This window comes from Neospora caninum, chromosome X (genome assembly GCF_000208865.1).
Source record: "Neospora caninum Liverpool complete genome, chromosome X".
NCBI lineage: Eukaryota > Apicomplexa > Conoidasida > Eucoccidiorida > Sarcocystidae > Neospora > Neospora caninum.
In genome coordinates this window covers 4721633-4742200 of record NC_018396.1, presented here as the reverse complement: position 1 = coordinate 4742200, position 20568 = coordinate 4721633, and the positions used below count along the sequence as shown (strand labels likewise).

The following is a 20568-nucleotide window of genomic DNA, read 5'->3' as shown; positions in this document are numbered from 1 at the left end:
TGTTATACACACATATCCAGACACTTGTGTTTAGTTGCAAAGCCCTTTGTGCTCCAAATAACTACGTGTGTCACTCTAGCATTTAAATATACTTCTGAAGCATTTTGTGCACTTGCTAGCGTTCAACATCCAGTCAGAGAAGCATACCTATGAAAATAGAAACATATACCTAAACACATCTACATATATATATATATATATATCTAAATCTATGGACAAATACAGAAAATTGGATAGAAAGGCATTGTTTTTTGCTGTGTCTCACTACCTTCGAGTTGGTTGGAAATTCCAGTTCGAGTGCTTTTACCCTTCTCTTTGGTTCGTTTTTTAAGGAACAATGGGAGTCGGAGTGGAGCAGACTCAAGATGCAGGCGCTGTATGAGCTGAGCATGCCTGAGCTGGAGCTGACAGCTGACGCCTTCCAGAGCAGATTGGCGAAGATGAAAGACATTCGCGCTTGGCCCATCTGGCGAAAATACCAGCAAGAAGTCGACCAGTTTCGGAAAGGACTGCCTCTCATCAGCAACCTGCGCAGCCCGGTCCGTTTCTCCACCGTAAAAGTATCGGAAAAAGAAGGAAAACATGCAGTTGCATTCGTAACATCAACCGTAGGGTTCGCGTGATACCGAAACCATGGGAAAATCAGAATTGAAACTTTGAGTACACTGTGCTTCCGTCTCACCTCTTGTTTCTCTGTCCACTCTCATTCCCCATCATTCGTCTAGGGAACAGAACCTGCACACCTTTCCGACACCTGAGGCAACATCCGCGGCTGCTGCCGGGTGAAACGTTTCGCCTCCGGCTAGGCAAACACAAAACACAGAACGCAGCGTACCCTCGAGAAGAGTGTGACCTTAGCTTTTTTTTGTGAAAGTGCTTCAATCGAAGCCGTCTGAGTATGGACGACAAAGCCTAGAGAGACACGAGAAGAAAAATCTTTGCGAACTCGGCCCCCGTAATACCTACATCGAGGCAGCCTCCACCCCTTGGAATGAGAGTCGGTAGAGGAGAAAGACCAAGAAAGGTCTACGAGCGTAAATGCCTCCACAGGCGTTACCTATGCTGATATGTTATTCGCGGTAAATGAACACTGCCTAGAGAGGGTCCAGGGTTGGGAAGGAGCATCGCGTAATCGTCTCCTTGATCTGGGACCAGATCACCACACTGGTCGCCTCCCTCCTTCACTGGCGCGTCAGTGAGGAGCTTTAGCAACAAACGTTTCCAAGCACGTGGATGCCAAGAATTTTACACGGCTGCGCGGCGACCTGTGCTTGGCCGCAACCGCTTCTACGCGACATAAGGCGACTTTCTTTCGCTTCTTTCCTGCGGTTTTCTCCGGGCGATTTTGTCGGCAGGCACTGAGGGAGCGACACTGGACGCGGCTAAAGAAAGAGGTTGCAGAGCCCATCAACCCTCATTCCAAAGAGTTCACCCTGAACGCCGTGGTCCAACTTGATTTGATTCGGCGGTCCGGTGAGGTGAAGAGGTGCTCGGTTTGCTCTCTCACTGCATAATGCATAGACACTTCCTCCTTCTGGGGCGGAACAGAGAAGCCGAACCTGTCTGTTGATACGTTTCTCTGTGCCTGGGTTCGTCGGGGCGAACGTGGTTGATTCGACGCACCCGCGACGCGCGGAGCGACTTCTCGATCTTATAGAGATGCGACTCCGACCGCAAACGCGCGACTTGGTTTTGCCGGCTTTTTGTCGGTGGTTTGTCGCTTGCGCAGATCTCATCGATCGCTTGGCCGACGAGGCACGCAAAGAGTTCAAGATTGAGACCGCGCTCCAGGAGATCGCCTCGACGTGGCAGAACATGCAGCTGGACATTGGCGCGCACAAAGAGGCGTTGCTCAAACTGAAGAGCAACGAAGATCTGTTCAACATTCTCGAAGAGAACATCCTGGCCTTGAGCGTGATGAAGTCGAATCAGTACCACCTGCCATTCAAAGACGAAGTCGACTACTGGGAGAAGACGCTGGCGCACATCTCCGAAGCGATTGAGTTGCTCCTCCAAGTTCAGAAGCAATGGATTTACCTGGAAAATGTCTTCAGAGGTGAGAGAGACAGCGGGGCCGAGAAAATGCGTCTTCACTCACAAAGAGCGGAAGACTCTGCACTGCCACACTCTAGACAGGCGATACACGCTGGGTCTACACTTGCCACCATTGCACAAATACTTCTGCCTCTATATCGAGTAAAGTGCATGCGACTGTAGGCTAGTGTAGCGTACGGTCGAGGCTGTATAACGCAGGAGGAGCGTGTACGAAACGCGACCAGCGAGTTTGAGGCACGTCTCCGAGGTGAGGAGCATCGAAAGGCAAGCCTTGTCTTGCTCCACGTTTCCACTTCGAGTCAGTGACTCCTATGAGGCTGGGTTTTAGGCTCTGCCTTCGCGGGCGGGTGCGGGAATGCTTGCAGAGTTTTGTTGAGGGCGTTTTGCACGGGCCGCCGTTTCCCCCCTCTTGACCCGACAGACTCTTGTGCTTCGTTGCGTTTTTTCTATAAAAAAACGGCTTCTGTTGAGCGAGGCTGCCACCCGGAAAGAGCAAAGGGAAAACGGCGCGGGATTCCTGGTCGGGCTTTCATTGTCGGGCAGCGCCGCTACCGATTTCGTAGTCCTGTGTCCCTCAAAGCGCATATCGCAGGGACTGCCTACATGGAGGAAGAGACATTCATTTGCCGCCCGGATGCCCGGGTTAGACTCATATCTCCTTACTGTGAGCCCTACCTGCCTCGGAAAAAGAACGCGTTTCGTGCGGCCGTCCGTTCTCCCTTTTCCCTCGGTGTGTATTTCGCGTCCGTGTAGGCTCCGATGACATCCGGTCCATGTTGCCCGAGGAGGCGACAGTCTTTGACGGCGTGCACGTCGCGTTCGTCGGGCTTCTGTGTCGACTCCAGGCAGACACGAACGTCCTGCGGGCGTGCGCCATCCCGGGGATCCTCGCCGACTTGAACGAGATGAACGAGAAGCTGGAGCGTCTACAGAAATCTCTCGATGACTACCTCGAGAAGAAGAGGTAGGTCTACGCTCTCTCTTTTCCGGTGTAACTCGACTACACAGTCTCATCCAACACGAGACACCATCGAACCTACGCTGCCCTCTCCTGGAGTCCTATGTACTGTACCATATATATATATATATATATATATATATACATGTGACATGCTCACATCTTGCTTGTATCTTAAAGGAGGGATATACATGGGATACGCAGATAGGTGCTGGCGATAAATGTATGACGAAAACAGAGGTATGCGTAGCCGTCCAGTGAGGTGGTGGTGTACAACACAATCGTAAAGCACTTGGTTGTCCGTATCTCATAACTGGCTTTTTCTAACGGGATACTTACGTGTATCTATGTATATGAACGATAATGGATTTGGTACTGGACTGCTTGAGACAGCTAAAAGAGTTGGACTTCAATATCCTACTACATTACGGTTAAGAAGACTACCTGAGTGACCGTCATGATATTCGTACAGCTTGTATACGCATGTTGGTTTTTCAAATATACGATGGACACCACTGTACTTAATGCACTTAACATGATAGCCATGAAACGCACAACAGAACGTGGATACGGCAAACAGAGACATTCATATGTTGTGGAGGACCGAGAGCGAGATAGTCGGGGCTGGTGAAGCAAGTCGTCAGTTTTGTCAGAAACGAAGGCTGAATTTGGAGGGAGTCTAGAGCAGCTGGTTAGGCAGCTGAAACACTGCGCCGCTCCGACACGCGCGGGAGGAAAGTGGGAGACTGGACTGCATCACAGGGTTCGCGAAACTCGAACAAGAAAAGAGAAGATACCTTGGGTCTGCTGAAGGGATGCAGAGAGCTCTCTCCAGCGGTTTCTGCGCGATGCTGAAAGTTGCCTGTGGATGTGAAAAGCTGGTGAAACCTAGTGGCGACCGGTATTCAGTTGCAGTGAGGATGTTGCGGCCTTTGGCTGTCCCAGGCAGGAGTTCCCGAGATTCTACTTTCTCTCCAATAGCGACTTGCTGGAGATTCTTGGCCACTCAAAAGAGCCGGACCAGATTCAAAAACACATCAAGAAGATTTTCGAAGGAATCAAACTTCTGGACCTCGTGCCTCCAGGTGCGGCAAACGACCGCGTATCAACGTAAATACGCAGATGAACGTAATTCATCCCTACACGGTTTGTACCCATTTGAGTCCTCAGTCAGACTTCGCGAGATATATGCTCCCCGATTATTCCCTTCCTGAGTTTTCAGAGATAGCTTGTCCTTCACCTGCGCTTTTCATCAGTGTGTCTCTTGTCGGCGACACCGGCAACGCGTGAACAGCCTGTATACAGCCTGAACACAACAGACTGCTTCTGGTGGATAAAACGGAAGTTCAGTGCCTGCCTACGTAGGCTTGAGTAGCGCAGACGAATGTCTTCCCCCCCCGCCCGTTAATGAATTGCCAATTTGCGCCTGTGAGGCTTATCAGCTGCTGTCAAATTCCTTCGGTTTCATCCTGGAGGAAGACGCACATCGGCAGAAAGAGCCTGGGGAGGCTGGCCGCTGAACTGTTTGCGCTTTGCACCGGCAGCATAATGCACAGATGAATTTCGTTTCGCAAGAGGAACCACTTGGTTTTTACGAGGTTTCCTCTTGTCTTTCTGTGATGCTCAACGCCGAGAGTTACACAAGGGGGTACAGCCCCCACCCGCGCTCGGCGGAGGGCGGACGCGCCTGACGCGTCCTCCGTCGTGCAGCTGCGTCGTCCCAGCCTGCAGCGTGTGACTGCAGGAGACACACGTGTCGTGCGTTTTCCGTTTTTCAGGAAAGCGACAAAACAGAGCCTGGGATGCCGAGGCCATGACTGCTCCAGATGGGGAAAAGGTGAAATTCCAACCCAAGAACATTGTGCTAGAGGGCCCTGTTGAAGTGTGGCTGAACAAGGTGAGTATGCATGCGGAGTGCTACGCGACACATTCACCGACCCACAGGCAGGCACAAACGTAAGGACGCAAATGTTGATTTGCATCAATATGCCTACATATATATATATATATATATATATAGATAGATAGATAGATAGATAGACTCAGTTATCTACGTATGCCTGTATATATCGGTGGGTTTGACAATGTGCACACGCCATGATGCATAGTTTTCTCGGATTTTTTTCGGTCAGCCTCTACAGCAGAAAAGAGGGGACCACACGTGGGAATGCCCAGGAAAGCAGGTGAATCGAACGTGGCCGCGACCCATAGCTACGCTTTCGGTGCGCTCTAGTTATCACAGTGGCATGCATTTTGTCACTCCGCATATATATATATATATATATGCGTACATCACAAATAACAAGGACAAGGCGTAGGTATACAGTAAGATGAGAAAGGGCGAAGCCGATGATTTCAGAAAAGGTGGCTAAGCTTTGGAGTTTCCAGAGTGCCCTAGAGTCCTCATCATTGCTTTCATTTGGTGTGTGCATAGATCCTCGGCATCAGGGGAGATATGTAATAGGCAGGTACCTTCGCTTCGTAGACTGGCAACAGACACGCGACGAGATCAAACCTCTGGATGCTTGGTGTCTGCTGGTCTCGCGTTCGTGCGTCGAGACGAACTTGAACGTTTCGCTTAGAGAAAACCACAAGGAAGTGAGAGGAAATTCCGAGACGCGTGCCGTGCGATCTTTTGGTTGACTTCAGGTGGAGAGAAGCATGCGCGAAACGTTGAAGCGCCTGCTCGTAGCCACACACCAAGCGAATCTGGCGAAGGGAACTAAGAAGGAACGATGGGTCAGAGAGTGTTGCGGCCAACTGGTTATCACGTCCTCCCAGATTGCCTGGTAACTTTCAACTGCATGCGAACAATTCATGCGCATCCGAGTGACACATACGAACAACCAATATCTGGTCCTGGATATCTCTTCCTCCCTCTCAATCTGCCATCTATGTAGATCCAAGTTTCGATATGCATCGGTGGGCCGCGTCTGTGATTCCGCTGGTAGGCACTACATGCAAAGTGACTGCTCTGCTGAGTGTTTGTGCATAAGGCGGCGAAGGTCTGTAATAGCACACCACCTCAGTGTCCACAGGGGAATGCAGGACTGCGTGCAGCAGCGCTCCAGTTTGAGGAAGTGTGCGACAGACGCTACTCATTTGCATAAAGGGAAAAGCAAGACGGTTACCTGTGACCTCCGGAAACGGGAGCATATGCCTTGCTGAAAAGGGGGATTTAGGCTGCCGGCATGCGGCTTCAACGGTTTTTGCCTCGACGAACTGGACGTCGATCTCGATGCGCCTCCGGCAGGACAACAGACACTGAAAATGCGTTGAGGAAGATCGCGAAAGGGAACAAGAATGCACTCAAGCAACTGAAGAAGCAACAGTGCCGATATCTGTCGAAGCTGATTGACTTAGTGAGAAAGCCGCTGACTCCCGTCGAGCAATCCAAGATCGTGTCTCTCATCACAATCGAAGTGCATGCAAGAGACGTCCAAGTAAGAAGCAAACTGCGAACCAGCCCATGAATACACGCCCATGAACGTTTGCAAAGCGACAAGGAAGTTCGAGGGTTTCTGCATTTCAGAGAAGAAACCGGGAAATACGCAATCCCCCACTATGGTCCACATATTGCGCGTTAGATGTAGGGACATGACGTCAGAGCCTCCCGTCTTTTAAAGGGGTCGGGCAAGAAACACCCTGGGAGGTTTCAGCAGTCGGCTTCCTTGGGATTGTCGCTAGAACTTTCAGCGTGGGAATTCCCTGGAAATAAGAAGAGGTTCACAACTCCACCAGGAGACACTCTCTGGGCGAATGGGCGACACCGCCGCCAGTTCAGTTTGCCGTCGAGTCGTGTCGAAACACGTCCGTTTGCGGCCGTCGAGTTCTGCGTACGCGACTGCGAGCATACGCCGTTGAGATGGGGCTAGTGCTGGAGGAACGAAAGGGCCGGTGTGGGCGTAGTGAGAAAGGCGTGCTGAGAGCTTGCGAGGCTTTCTCTTCTTCTTCGCATGCAGGAAAAGCTGATCCAAATGCGGTGCGAACACGACAACTGCTTCGTGTGGAAGTCCCAACTTCGTTTTGAACTCCGAGACGACGTCATGGAAGACAAACAAGGGGGTCAGCGAACGAAGTGCATGTCGCCGGCATATAGCAGACTACTCATTGCTGGGCGAGTACAGTCTTTACAGCTCTCACCTCGTGGAACGGACTTGCGCGTTCGAGCTCCCTGGTTGGCGCGGGGGAGGGGGGGGGTTTGAATCAAAGAGGGAAATAACGAGCCGCCCATCACCATCGGCATATTTGCAATCCGGCGTGCGATTCTCGAAAGACGAGGTAGCCGCCTGTTTTCCTATCGGAGAACCTCTTGCCTTTTGCCTCTCGGCTGCACGCGTTGACCTGTATAAGATAATTTCTCGCAGCGTCTCTGTGTAAGTATATGCGTACATAGAGTTACGCCTGCAACTTGATCCGTCCAGGTTCCAGATGTGTGTGTCTCCGCGACTCGTGCCTCGTGCCCACGGCTCAGGCACCGTGGACGTTCTTCCCGGCTTTGCATGCAGGCGCCGGCTCCTCTCCGGGTCTCGGCGTCATGGCATGTCGCGTCCGCCAAACCGAAACGTCGCTTCCCTACGGCTACGAGTACCAAGGCAACAACGGCCGCCTTGTCATAACGCCTCTCACTGACAAGTGCTACATGACGTTAACTATGGCGCTACACTTGAAACTCGGAGGATCGCCACAAGGCCCCGCTGGAACAGGTGAGGGCCCCGGGCGCTACGGAGCGCGAACCAGCAAAAGAAGGCGGCTTTCCACGCCAGGTTTTCATTCCCTTTCCAGCACTGCGCTCCTCTCGGAATGCTCGACGCCATATATATCTCTATATCTCTCTATATCTATATATATGTCTATGGTGGATCAGTCGAGATGAATCTTGCGTGCGTGTGTTTCTCGACTATAAGTTGTGAGGGCGAGGGTACAGATGTAGAAGTAATGGGTGACTTGGCTGTAACTAGCTTTGCATTTGAGGGAGTTCTCCAGGGGAACGAAACAACCACGGCTCCAGGTGGCAAGACTAGGCAAGAATTCGTAAGACACGCATGCGCAGAGCTTCGCGTATGGCTAGTCGGCAGTGCAGATCTCCTGACCCCGAGAAGACAGTTTCCTCAGTGGTGTCGCGCCACACCGGAGAGGACGTGCGATGCCTCTCCCCTGCGAATTCGAGGCGTCTCTCGGTTCGTGCATCTCGACCTGTAGGAAAGACAGAAACAGTGAGAGATCTAGGGAAAGGCGTTGCCAAGTTAGTGCTGGTATTCAATTGCTCCGACGCACTAGACTACATTTCCCTCGGAAGAATCTTCAGCGGCTTGGCCCAGTCTGGAACTTGGGGCTGTTTTGACGAATTCAACCGCATCGAAATCGAGGTTTTATCGGTCGTCGCGCAGCAGATCTCCGTCATTCAGCATGCGCTGCGGTAAGTCTTGCGAACTGGAAAGGACACATCAAGAAGGGAAACACGTCGGGTCCAGTTGACACAGGCGTGGCCACACAGTCCGTACCGCGTTCTTTTCGAGTCCAAACATCGCTTGGGACAATCCCCTTAACCGCAAGAAGGCGCCTGACAACTTTTCCATTGGAACCCCCGCGATCGCGGGTTTCCAGCTGCCGCCTCTCGACTGACCGTTTCGAGCCTTCGCTTCTTCGTTGAGTCTGCCACACTGCGTGTCGTGTTCCTGGAAAAAATTTTCACCGGCGACGCATCGCGTTCTCGGCGCTTGGTCTTTTGTCTTTCTCTGCCTGTCTTCTTAGGGAAGTACCAAGTCACTGGGACAGTTCCCAAACGTTCAAGTTCCTCTTTGAAGGTCAACAAGTCCGCCTTGATCCGTATTGCGGGATCTTCATCACAATGAATCCTGGATATGCGGGGAGAACGGAACTTCCGGACAATCTCACGAGCCTGTTCCGCCCCGTCGCCATGATGGTCCCCGACTTGGCCATGATTTGCGAAATTACCCTCATGGCTGAAGGCTTTGAGGTGCGACAACAAGACACATCGCAAGAAAGTGGACGATGGAATCCTCGTTCCGGGCGGATCGTTTCGGACCAGAGAGAAGAAAACGGGAACACTCGTGGCTGCAAAAGCGGGGCTCGGCCTCCGCTGCCATCCACGCTGTGCCCCAAATGCCAGGCGTCGAGCGATTCCCACACACTTCCGCTCTCTCGACGCATGCATCCCCTTCCACACGTGTATATATGTCTACAACTAGCATGTCTGCATGTATACGTATATATATATATATATAGAGAGAGTCACCTACGTGTACCGACCTGCATAATTATATATATATATATATACATACATGTATGCGTGCAAGTATATCGCGCGTGTTCTCCCAGCCAGTGGTGGGTCGTGGGCGTCTGGGAACTGAGAGACGAGAGGTCTTCGGTCGGGGTCATCTTGCGGCGTTGCGTCTCAGGAAGCTCGAGTGTTGTCGAAGAAGATTATCACTCTCTACCAACTTATGACTCAACAGTTGAGCAAGCAGGACCACTACGACTTTGGGCTTCGTGCCGTTCGAGCCGTGCTGAGCCGAGCGGGGCAAGTCCGGCGGAGTGGCGGCGACCAGGCTGAACAGGATGTGCTGATTCGCGCAATTTTGGACCTGAATGCGTCCAAGACAGTGACGGATGACACGTGCCTCTTCAACGCCTTGATGTCTGATCTCTTCCCAGAAACCGATTTGTCTCAGGTAAACTCACTCGCGCGCACCTCAAAGAAACGTAAAGAGCCCTCTGACCCCCTTTTGTTCGTGCGTCGGTTCGCACTCAGCCCGATCTCGCCGAGTCGGTTTCTTCCTGTTTCTTCGGAACGCCGCGAAACCCCGTGAGGGATCGAAGAGCCTCGCTTCCAACACTTCTCTGTCGTGCGCTCTCGCAGTTCCCCAACGGCGCCCCGGTGCTGCGGACCGCCCTCGAGTGGGCCATGCAGGACGACGGCCTGCAGAACGTCGATCACATCGCAGTGAAGGCCACGCAGCTCTTCCTCACGATGCAGACTCGCCACGGAAACATGCTTGTGGGGAAGAGTCTCACAGGGAAAACGACGACCTGGAGTGTTCTGCAAAAAGCTCTCTGCCATCTGAGTTCGACAGGTACTCCCGCAGCCACTGTGGATCGTCGGGGGGTTCAGGAGGGCGCAAAACCCAAAAGTGACCGCAAAGACGGCGCAGGCACGAATCGTGTTCGCGGGGCGCCTCTGGAGGACCCTACCCAGGGGACTCGTTTCCGCATCAGTTATGTTCTACGCGCGAAACGGGTATATATATATATATATATATATATATGGATTTCTGTTGTCCCTCATATTGGCAGAGAGAGGGAAAACTACTACTGAGATGCCAGCAATATCAGTTCCGCCGTACTGGGAGGGATACTCTCTGAGACAAGATTCTTTCTAAGCTTGTTCTGGGGAGTATATACGACGCGTTGGACTCGCGGTTCCCATTTTGGGTCCGCCCTCGCAGACGACGGACAACAAGCGGAGAGAAGGGGGAACCGCGACGCGCCAGCCGCAGATTCGCCATTCGCCCAACCGACGGTTTACCTCGAAAATGGAGGGAACTGTAGCAAGGAGAAGCCCGGTTTGCCATGAAGAATTGAGGCGGGGTCGGGGTTTCCGAGACACATAAAGACCGTGGCGACTCACGGGTCTCGCTAGGAGCACTGAGTTCTCGGGTGTGCAGCTGCTGAAGGCCGCTATGTCTTAGCTCGCTCTCCCTTCGCGGAGTCCGCCAGTTTAGATGCGTAGGTTTCTCTTGGTTCAGAAACGGGGAACTGCGTTGTTCCCGGCACCCAACAGTGAGTCGTGTCTCTCTCTGCTGTGGCTCAGGGGCCCCCGAGTTCGAAGCCGTGAAAACGTGGGTGATCAACCCCAAATCTGTCGACGTGAATGAGCTGTACGGACGCTTCAACATTCAAACCCTGGAGTGGACGGACGGCATCCTGTCGGCGATCGTACGTGAGGCTTGTCAAGACTCGCGCCCTACACACAAATGGATCGTCCTCGACGGACCCGTTGACCCTCTCTGGATTGAATCGATGAACTCGCTTCTCGACGACAACAAGACCTTGACGCTCATCAACGGAGACCGCATCGCCATGCCTCCTCAGGTCCGCGAAGAACGTTGCCAGAGACACAGGCGAAACGTGTCGCACTTTCTTTTAGTCCAGCGCGGATGCACCGTTCTCGGGCTGGCGTGATTCCCTGCGTTTCCCAAGAAACGGAAAACGAGAAAAAAGGACGTGTAGCTACACTGCGCCGGATGCCTGGAGACCGAGGCAGGCGTCTGTCCGATAGAGCTGTCGGGACGTAGAGACACAGACATGCATGGACAAGCCGGTCTTGCTACGTAAACCCCTGTTTTTTCTGGACTTTTTGAGATGCTGTTTCGCTCCGGCCTTTCAGGTGTCTCTCCTGTTTGAAGTCGAGAATCTCGCAGCCGCATCACCCGCCACTGTCAGCCGCGTGGGTATGGTGTACATGGACCCTGGGGATCTAGGTACGTTCCCCAGGCAGGTCGACGGATTTGAAGTCGAGCGCACACGCCCGTGATGAACAGACACACACACATAACCCGAATACATGTTCATACAAAGATGGCGCCAGCATGCGCCGCTATGCGCTCTGCGACCGCTAGCTCAAGTTTTGCGGAGGTCAGGTTGCTGAAAGGTGAGAGCACCTTCGATCCTCGCTGGAGCCCCTGTGGACAGCAGTCCTGAACAGCGTCTCTGTCAGACTCACAAGCTGCACACAACCAAGGCTTCTTTATTTCTGCCTGCATACCCGTTTTCAGACTGGAACCCTTACGTGCAAAGTTGGTTGGCGAGGCAGTTTCAGACTGAGGAATTGCAAACGTTCGTGGCCCAGTTGTTTACCAAATATCTGGACCGAGTGTTGAAGGTTAGTGTGAAGCCATCACCTCTCACTTCGGTTGTGATACGGAAGAGGAGGTCTTTCGTAGCCCTCGAGTTCGCCACAACAAGTGTGAAGACAAGCTGTCAGCTGTTCGCCCCAAAGCTGGACGGCGGCCTTCACAAGACGAAACGCTGGGCGTTTCATCACACTAACAGTATCCGCATATCATATAGTTAAACGCACTGGCTGAGCACAGGCATTTGGCCGTATTCTAAGGACCCCGTGACCAGATCGCTGTTGTGCCCAACGAACCGGAACTCGTTCCCACAGAATCCCCCAACACATACCTTTAAATATATGTATATGTCTATGTAGTGATACTCTGACGAGGGAAGTGATTCTTTCATTGGTATTTGCCGACACCAGCTTCGCTCCAGCAGGCGGTTTTGTGAGGGGTGTCTTGATCCCAGGTCCGGCGTGAGTGCACCGAGTTGGTCCCCATAACGGATATGAACGGTGTGATCTCGCTCTGCAAGCTCTACGAGGTTTTCGCTCAGCGTCTGAGTTCAGATTTGCAGGTGAGCCCAAAACTGTTGTCGAGAGCCTCGACTGGACGGACGTCTTTGAAACTGAACCAAGGCGGGACTGCCTCTGCCTTGTATCTGCGCCGCTGGAACGCAAGCGCCGACCGGCCAGCGGGCCGAGAGAAGCTGTGGAGCGTGATGTGCCACGTTTTCGTTTCGAGTCACATCCCCCTAACGCATGGGAGAGAGCAGGCACACACACACGTGTGTGTGTCTCTCTGAACATATACATACACAAACAAATGCACACCTATATACAATAAGCCGATGCATAGATCCACGCGTTCAGAAATGGCCTTTGGGTTCCTTTGGAGTGTGTCGAAATATGCGTCCTTCTGCGTCTGGCTTCTCTCTGCTTGTAGGGAGAGAAGTTGTTGGCGATGGTGGAGAAGACGTTTGCGTTCGCAGTGGTTTGGTCCCTTGGAGCCTCCGTCGATGCGGAAAGCCGCCCCTTGGTGGATCGTTGCATTCGCCAGATCGAGCCTTCTTTTCCGCCCGGGCACATGGTCTACGATTATTTCCTCAACTACGAGAAGCAAGACTGGAAGCTGTGGGAGGATCGCCTACCTAGTCAGTACAGGTGCGGCGGCCTGTCGTCTCTTGCAGTCACCTCTCTGGTGGTTCGCTGCCGTAACCAGAAGTTGACGAAAGTTCGAGATCGCAATCCGTGGAGGCCTCCCTCCTGTCGTATTCCGGGCGAGCACACCTCAAAACGCATGTGTGTTCCCTCCGTTCTTGGCGACCGCCCCCACGCGTGGAGAACAAAAGTGAACCGCAGATCGCGTGCGGCTGGGAGGCGCGCTTCCCCGCACCTGTCTTCCACGGCGTTCTTTTCGCCCGTTTAAACTGCTCCTTGCTCGCGCCATAGACTCGCATTCCTGTGACGGCGCGTCCTGTTCTTAGGCCGCTCGAAGGGACGCCCTGTCACAAGATCATCGTCCCAACCGTCGACGTGTTGCGAAACAGCCACGTGCTGAGCGGCCTCATTCTGCACCGAAAACACGCCCTCTGTGTGGGAAAGACAGGCGCGGGGAAAACGTCTTCGATTCTGAACACTGTGATGCACGAGCTCCCCGAATGCACGCACGCGACTCTAGTCATCAACTTCTCCGCCCAAACGTCGTCGAGAAAGACTCAAGAGGTCAGCGGTCCCCGCGCAGATGCGGCAAGCCTTTGAGGCTGCATGGCGCTGACGCGTCTGTGGAGAGAGAAACGCCCTGGCGGGGAACACCCACAGAAAACGAGTACCGAGAAGGCGGCTGCGAACGAGGAAGGGGAGTGACGCCTGGCAACACGGGCGTTAGGCGAGGGCGCCGTTTCGGCCTTCCAGCGTTAACTTGCCTTCGCGGGCGAGACGTGGGTGCCTGTTTGTTTCCGCTGAGTGGGAAAACCTGGAACTGCGCGCCGGTTGAGAGCAGCGGAAAAAGAGGCAGCGTGCACCGAAGCGTGAGCCAAGACACGTGTAGGGTGCGTGAACAAAGAGGCGAGGACACATCTCTGCGTAGGAACGTGCAATCCGAAACACCTGCGGTGGAGGGAGGTTGGGACGTCAAGCTCTGTAAGTCCAGATATCTGGGTGGAGTTTCGCACCTGGGAGAAGCGTGGATATGCAGCTGCATGTGGCTTGTGCATCCACACTCCAGATCTTGGAGGGGAAACTCGAGAAGAGGGTGAAGGACAAGTACGGCCCGCCAGGGAACAAGAGACTCGCCTGCTTCGTAGACGACCTGAACATGCCCCGGAAGGACACGTTTGGCTCACAGCCGCCTCTTGAGCTCCTTCGACAACTCATTGACTATGGCTGCTGGTAGGCAGGAATGATGGGCGCACGATTGCGTTTGCGGTGCGAAGAAGTGAAGCTGGAGGACAGGGATCTAAAACGAGGCAGTAGATCGATAGGGCCGGGTTATTGTGCAAAGCAAAGTTTCACGCGTCCATCCAGAAAGGCCCCCAAACGCGGGGCGGTCCCAAATATGGGTGTGCGGGAGTGGGAACGAGTGCTGGCGCGATTTAAAGACTTTGTCGGAGCATGTGGAATCAAGTCTGGTCCGTGTTTCCTTTGTGGGCATGCACTGGAGTGTTTCGAAGCAACGAACGGCCGCTTTCTGGAAGTCGCCCTCGCGAGGGTAGCCTCGCCATCTCTCTGGGGGAAATTCAACGTGACACCTTTTCCATAGAGAGACAGAGGCTGTTTGCTGTTGAGGAACACCTGTTTCTCGCGGCGCGTTCGACGAGCGCCGGACCTCGGTAGCTCGTCAACGTTCTCGGGGCAGAAAAAGACAACTCTGCTTCTCCTGTTCCGCTTGTCTGTTCCAAAGGTATGACCGGGGGAAGCAAACGGTGAAGTATGTGCAGGACACGCACATCTTGGCAGCCATGGGTCCCCCGGGGGGAGGGCGCTCCGTCATTCCTGCTCGACTGCAGTCGCGCTTCAATTTGCTCAACTTCACAGAGCCTGACGAACAACAGGTCAAACGAATCTTCAACACACTTGCCATTCATAAATTCTCCGATTTCCGAGAGGTAAGGGTGTCGCTGCCTTGCCTTCAAAAGCGTCTCACACATATACGCGTGCATATACCTGCGCGAAAAACCCCGCTTCACAGATGCGCGCCTGTGTGCGTCTCTTGAAAGGTGCGGGTGTGCGGCTGTGAGTCTGTGTCCACCTCACCTGTGTGTATAACGCCTCGGCAGAAACCACCTCAAGGATTGAGAGCCTTTTGCGAAAGGAGGTGGAAGAGCTGTCTGGTCGCCGTCTCCCGTTTTCTTCCTCGCACAGGACATTAAAGCAGCGGCGGAGAGTTTGGCGGCGGCGACGATTTGCGTGTTCGGACACGTGCGCGAGCAGTTCCTCCCGAAACCTGACAAGCCCCATTATCTGTTCAACATGAGGGACATGTCGCGAGTCTTCCAGGGAATCTATCAGGCTGAACCCCATGTGTACGAAGACCGAGACAGCGTTCTGAGGCTATGGTAAGAGGAGCGTCAGCTATATATCTGTGCCCAGTTGTGGGTGTGCACATTTTTGCAGCAGCTGCAAACACGTGCCAGTCCATAGAGACACACTCATGTATATATATATATATATATATATATATATATATCGATATGTGCGTCCCGTGCGTGTGTTTTCGTTGCAGGTTCCATGAGTGCATGCGCGTGTTTCATGATCGCCTGGCGTCCGAAGAAGACCGCGCGGAGCTTCTTCAGATTCTGGATGGCGTCTTGGACAAAACGGTCCAGCTGGGCGTTAAAGACATCTGCAGAGGCGAGAGGGATTTGATTTTCGCGGCCTTGCCTTTCGACACCACGCCTGGAGCGGATGCTCCCTACGACGAAGTGGTGGACAAGCAAATGCTAAAAAATTTCCTCACCGCGAAGTTGGAGGACTTCAACGAACGCAGCGTGAGAGGCCGCATGCCTGTCGTGCTCTTCCGGTCAGTTTTGCCGTCCTCGAGGGGTGGCTGTCTCAGCCCCGAATCCAACTCGAGAACATGCACACTCGACAGAGACACTCGACATACATCCGAATCCATAGATGCTTCCCTTGACTCGGTTGCGGACGAATGAGGTTGGCAAGACGTTTACACCTCGCAAACCGCGAAACGAGCGCCTTCACGTTGAAGGAAACGTTTCCCCTGTTGCTAGCTGGTCCGCCTTGAGGAGTCTGCCTCCTTCGTGTGGCCAGCACCCGACTTCAAAACAGTCCCAAAGAGGCACGCAAAACACCGCGTCAGACAGCCTCTCTTCCTCTCGCACGAGACGCACAGAGAGAGGCTCCACGACCGACGCTGTCTCCAAATCGGGAGGGACACACCGAAACACTTCGCCAATACTTTGAGCCGCAGTTGCTCCTAATGCCCTTCGCGGTCGGCTGCTCGTCTCTCGTCTCTGAAAGTGAGAATAGAGCCCGGATGCTCCCTGCCCAGTTTGCAGGAACGTCTGTGAGGTGAGCATTGCGTCCCCAGGAGCGGGCACCTCACCCGCCCTATGTCCGTTTGCCTTCGACACTCCTTTGGAATGTCCTTCTTCTCAGAGACGCGATCGAGCACTGCTGTCGGATTTTCCGCATTCTCTGCCTGCCGAAGGGCCACGCGACGCTGGTGGGAGTTGGCGGCAGCGGTCGGCATTCCCTCACGCTATTTGCATGCTTCCTGGCAGATCAACAGTGCTTCCAAGTCGAGGTGAATCGGAACTACGGACACGCCGAGTTCCAGGAAGACCTAAAGAAACTCTACAACGCAACAGGTAAAACTCGCCGCGCGGCCTTCTGCGCCGCACCAACTGCGCTCGCTTCGTCGACGACTCCCATGTATCGAAAACTTCAGATACCCTACGATATATATATATATATATATCTAATGTGCGTAAAAGCGTATATGTTTGCGGTGCTAAAGATGAACTGGCTGTGGAGATGTTCGAAGGCGGAGCAATGGCTACGTATCCCCGCGTCGCTTCTAGAAGCGCAGTAGGTGCGGTCGCCGTTCAGCCTGAGCGTCACATTACGGATCTCGATCAAGGCCAAGTTCCCGCAAACAGAAGGAGATGCATTTGCGTGCATGCGCCGACTCGCTTCGTGAGCAGGTGTGGACGGCAAGCGCACTACGTTCCTTCTCTCCGACGCAAATATCCTGAACGAGTCGTTTATCGAAGACGTGCACAACATGCTGAGTTCCGGAGAGGTTCCGAACCTCTTCAGCGCTGACGAGTTGTCGGCGATTTCTTCCGAGCTCGAAAAAACCGCCAAGGCTGCAGGAATTCAAACTTCGAACGCAGACGCAGTGCACGACTTTTTCTTGTCGCGCGTCCTGGAAAATCTCCACATCGTTTTTTGCGTCCGACCCATAGGACACCAGCTTCGCGACTACTGCAGGTGCCCTAGAACCATGTTTCTCGTGTCCGGGACAGAGACACTGGTTTGGGAGAACCCAAACCAACTGCATATATACGGATAGAGCCACTAATCTGACGTGGAAATATACTTATATATCTATATATGTGTATATATATATGTATATATATTTTTTTTCTCAACTGGGCCATCATTAGATCTGTCTTTGAGAGCAACGGCTGTGATAAATGCGGATGTACGCATGCTTGCGCTCTTCTCTCACTGGCCATTGACCTCACACACTGACTGCATCATTTTAACTCCATTTCAACGATTCCGTAAATGTATACAGTAGACGCACATGCACACATACCCGGTAGTGCCCAGCATAGTTGTCTAGTGTCCCTTCATCGTTTCTGTTCCCCAGACGTTTTCTGCTGTCCCTTGAGATGACAGCGAGAGATGAGATACATCAGCCGCTGGAGACACCGCTCGCGCGTGTCGACGTCCTGGCGCCTGGAAACGCTTGTTCCAACAACGTGCCCCACGAGGAAACGTTTTTCACCATAACAAAATAAGACATCAACTTGAGAGTGCGTGTCGGTCTCTCAGGAATTATCCGGGGCTCGTCAACAATACAACAATCGACTGGTTCTTCCCCTGGCCCGAAGACGCCCTAATTGAAGTCGCGGCGACGTTCTTGGCCGACTCGACGGTTCAAGAAAATCATCGCTTAACCGTCGCTCAGGTCTTCTCCTCTGCGCACGGTGCGGTGATCGCCGAATCAGAGAGAATGTTCGCGGAAATGAAAAGACGCAACTACGTCACGCCAACGAAATTCCTCGAACTGGTTCAGGTATGTGAGAAGCGCGAGCACAGGTCAATCATCCATAGGCATAAATATATATATATATATATGTTGTGTGTATAAACAGTTACACGCGCAAAGGTATCTACAGGGATACTGGCACACACAAACAAATGTAGATTGCAGATGGCCCCATGCTCCATCTGAACGCTTGTCTCTAAATACATCTTTGAATACACTTATATATATATAAATATGGGTTCTTGATTCTAGGTACATGGGTGTAGCTAACTTGATACCTGCACACCTTAATGATCGGTGTAGAAGTGCTCTGTTGGGCACGGCACGCGTGTGCCATCCATATGTTCGGACTGGTTGCTTGTTTGTAGCCGTTCTGCTGCTTTTTCCGTCTGTTCCACACGCGTCACCGTTTCCGCGCCGTTTCGTGTCTCTCTCAGGGCTACATCCGACTGTATCGGGAGAAGACGGAAGAAGTGGAAGAACTCGTCCACAAACTCACTGTCGGTCTGCACAAACTCGTCGAGACGCGCGCGCAGGTCGAAGTCATGGGGACAGAGTTGGAGACGAAGAAGGAAATTGTCGCCAGGAAGCAAACGGAGTGCCAGGATCTCCTGGTTGTGATTGTCGAGAAACGAAGCGTCGCAGATGAACAGAAGAAACAGGTAGGCGGCGAGAAAGTGCGGAGCAACGTGCTGGGATCTCCGCAAGAGGAAGACCGCGGTTCTCCGACCTGAAGGAGTGCGAACACGTTGGGAAGCAGAGAGAACCTCGAAGCGAAGGTGACCTAACAACTAACTCCGTTTGGGCACATCGACCTTTCACCGGTTGTACGCACGAAACGCGATGCGGTCACACCTAGTCAACACGATCCGCGAAGGGCGGGACGTTTGCAGAAAGAGACCCACACGCTCTGTTACTGCGCGCAACTGACTCCTGGCGGTGCGCTAGGTACAATCGGTAGCGATTCAGGTGGACGCAGAGAAAAACAGAGAACGGATACGCAGCCCAGGAAAGAAATATGCAGTGTCGCGTGTTTCACGATCTTCACGCCCTCCGGTCTCTCGCGAAACGTGAAGGCGCGGTGCGCATCCTCGGAGAGGAGGACTGACAAGAAGGCGTAACTCGTGCGAGTGTTCAGGTTTGTGTCTCCGGGGCCGCTGGGCGGCGCTCGAAACAGAGCAAGAGGCGCACAGATAGGCTGGAGCCATTCGGGTTCACGCTGACGAGAAGAGGGACACAGAGAACAAGCGAAAAAGACCTGAGACAGCATTTGTGCCCACAAGAAACCGAGTTGCTCCACACGTTTCGGGTGGTGAAGAGGCAATCAGTCCTGTTCCGCTGAGTGGTCTGCTTCTAGGTCGAAGCTGACAGCGAGAGAATAAGCAAAGAAGAAGTCGAGACAAAAATCCTCTCCGAAGACGCACGACGCGACCTAGCGAAGGCCATGCCTGCGCTGGAAGCAGCCATTGACGCTCTCGAAAAACTCGACAAAAAATCCGTGGCGGAGGTAAAGGCCTACACAAAACCTCCAGGTACGAGAGATGTAAAGACAGGCAGGCATGCGGCGATCTATACCCGCAACGGGTTTTCGCAGCTCGGCACCGCATCCTCGAGCCACACATCTCTACCGATTGGTCTTCATCCGTATCCATTTGTGCCGGTTCTCACATATCGATCTGCGGCTACGCCACTACACGCCTGTTCGTTTATGTTCGTTCAGATGTTATCGCTGGACCTCTCTGTCCACAGAGACATCTGCCTCTGGGAACGGTCCAAGTTCACTCAGCGTGAAGCCTGTGAAATTACTGTGTTGGATTCTTAGATCTCGTTGTGAAGACCATGGCGGCAGTGATGACCGTGATGGAGAAAACACCTTCGTGGGCGCAAGCTAAGGTGGAGCTCAATGACCCGAGCTTCCTAACGAAAGTTAAGAACTTTGACAAAGACTCGATCTCGAACAACACTCTGAAGAAAATCGAGAGGTTCACGAAAGACCCGACGTTTGCGCCCAACAACGTGCTAAAGGTGTCCAGAGCCGCTGGCGCTCTGTGCATGTGGGTGCATGCCATGCAAATGTATGCGGAAGTTTATCGCGAGGTTGAACCCAAACGCCTCAGGCTTCGACTGGCTGAAGAGCAACTGGAGAAGAAACAAATGGATCTCTTGGCGTCGACTCAGAGGTACAGACAGAGGAAAACCGACCATCCTGTTCACGCTGTCTCTCTGCGATTCAACCAGGAACAGAAATGCTGACCAAGTGCACTCATCCCTCTCCATATATATATATATATATATATATATATATAAGGCTGTACACCTTGGTTTCGCCGACCAATGCGGAGTTGTCCGCTCCCATGTCATCTGCAGTTCGTGTACACAGAATCACCAATCGCATCTGGAAAACAGGCGGTCGTCAAAATCAACGGGCGTATCCTCAAGTTCTCTGCCGCA

At 53.0% G+C, this 20568-nt stretch overlaps 1 protein-coding gene across 1 annotated transcript in view; it reads left to right on the top strand.

Moving 5' to 3' along the window:
• NCLIV_050200 (GF18580, related) overlaps window positions 1–20568 on the top strand; it is a gene marked incomplete at both ends in the record, with an annotated part of 42726 nt that overhangs the window by 12165 nt on the left and 9993 nt on the right. The window contains 30 exons of the mRNA XM_003884573.1: window positions 333–539; window positions 1356–1473; window positions 1730–2056; window positions 2809–3019; window positions 3959–4098; window positions 4792–4910; window positions 5663–5802; window positions 6267–6456; window positions 6976–7078; window positions 7522–7719; window positions 8294–8432; window positions 8768–8993; window positions 9436–9708; window positions 9897–10110; window positions 10848–11128; window positions 11424–11517; window positions 11812–11918; window positions 12344–12451; window positions 12820–13037; window positions 13361–13598; window positions 14101–14264; window positions 14776–14980; window positions 15237–15430; window positions 15598–15894; window positions 16494–16705; window positions 17042–17330; window positions 17901–18144; window positions 18555–18779; window positions 19475–19649; window positions 19940–20297. Of these exons, the coding sequence (XP_003884622.1) occupies window positions 333–539; window positions 1356–1473; window positions 1730–2056; window positions 2809–3019; window positions 3959–4098; window positions 4792–4910; window positions 5663–5802; window positions 6267–6456; window positions 6976–7078; window positions 7522–7719; window positions 8294–8432; window positions 8768–8993; window positions 9436–9708; window positions 9897–10110; window positions 10848–11128; window positions 11424–11517; window positions 11812–11918; window positions 12344–12451; window positions 12820–13037; window positions 13361–13598; window positions 14101–14264; window positions 14776–14980; window positions 15237–15430; window positions 15598–15894; window positions 16494–16705; window positions 17042–17330; window positions 17901–18144; window positions 18555–18779; window positions 19475–19649; window positions 19940–20297 (6014 nt within the window). The remainder of the gene's footprint in view (window positions 1–332; window positions 540–1355; window positions 1474–1729; window positions 2057–2808; window positions 3020–3958; window positions 4099–4791; window positions 4911–5662; window positions 5803–6266; window positions 6457–6975; window positions 7079–7521; window positions 7720–8293; window positions 8433–8767; window positions 8994–9435; window positions 9709–9896; window positions 10111–10847; window positions 11129–11423; window positions 11518–11811; window positions 11919–12343; window positions 12452–12819; window positions 13038–13360; window positions 13599–14100; window positions 14265–14775; window positions 14981–15236; window positions 15431–15597; window positions 15895–16493; window positions 16706–17041; window positions 17331–17900; window positions 18145–18554; window positions 18780–19474; window positions 19650–19939; window positions 20298–20568) is intronic.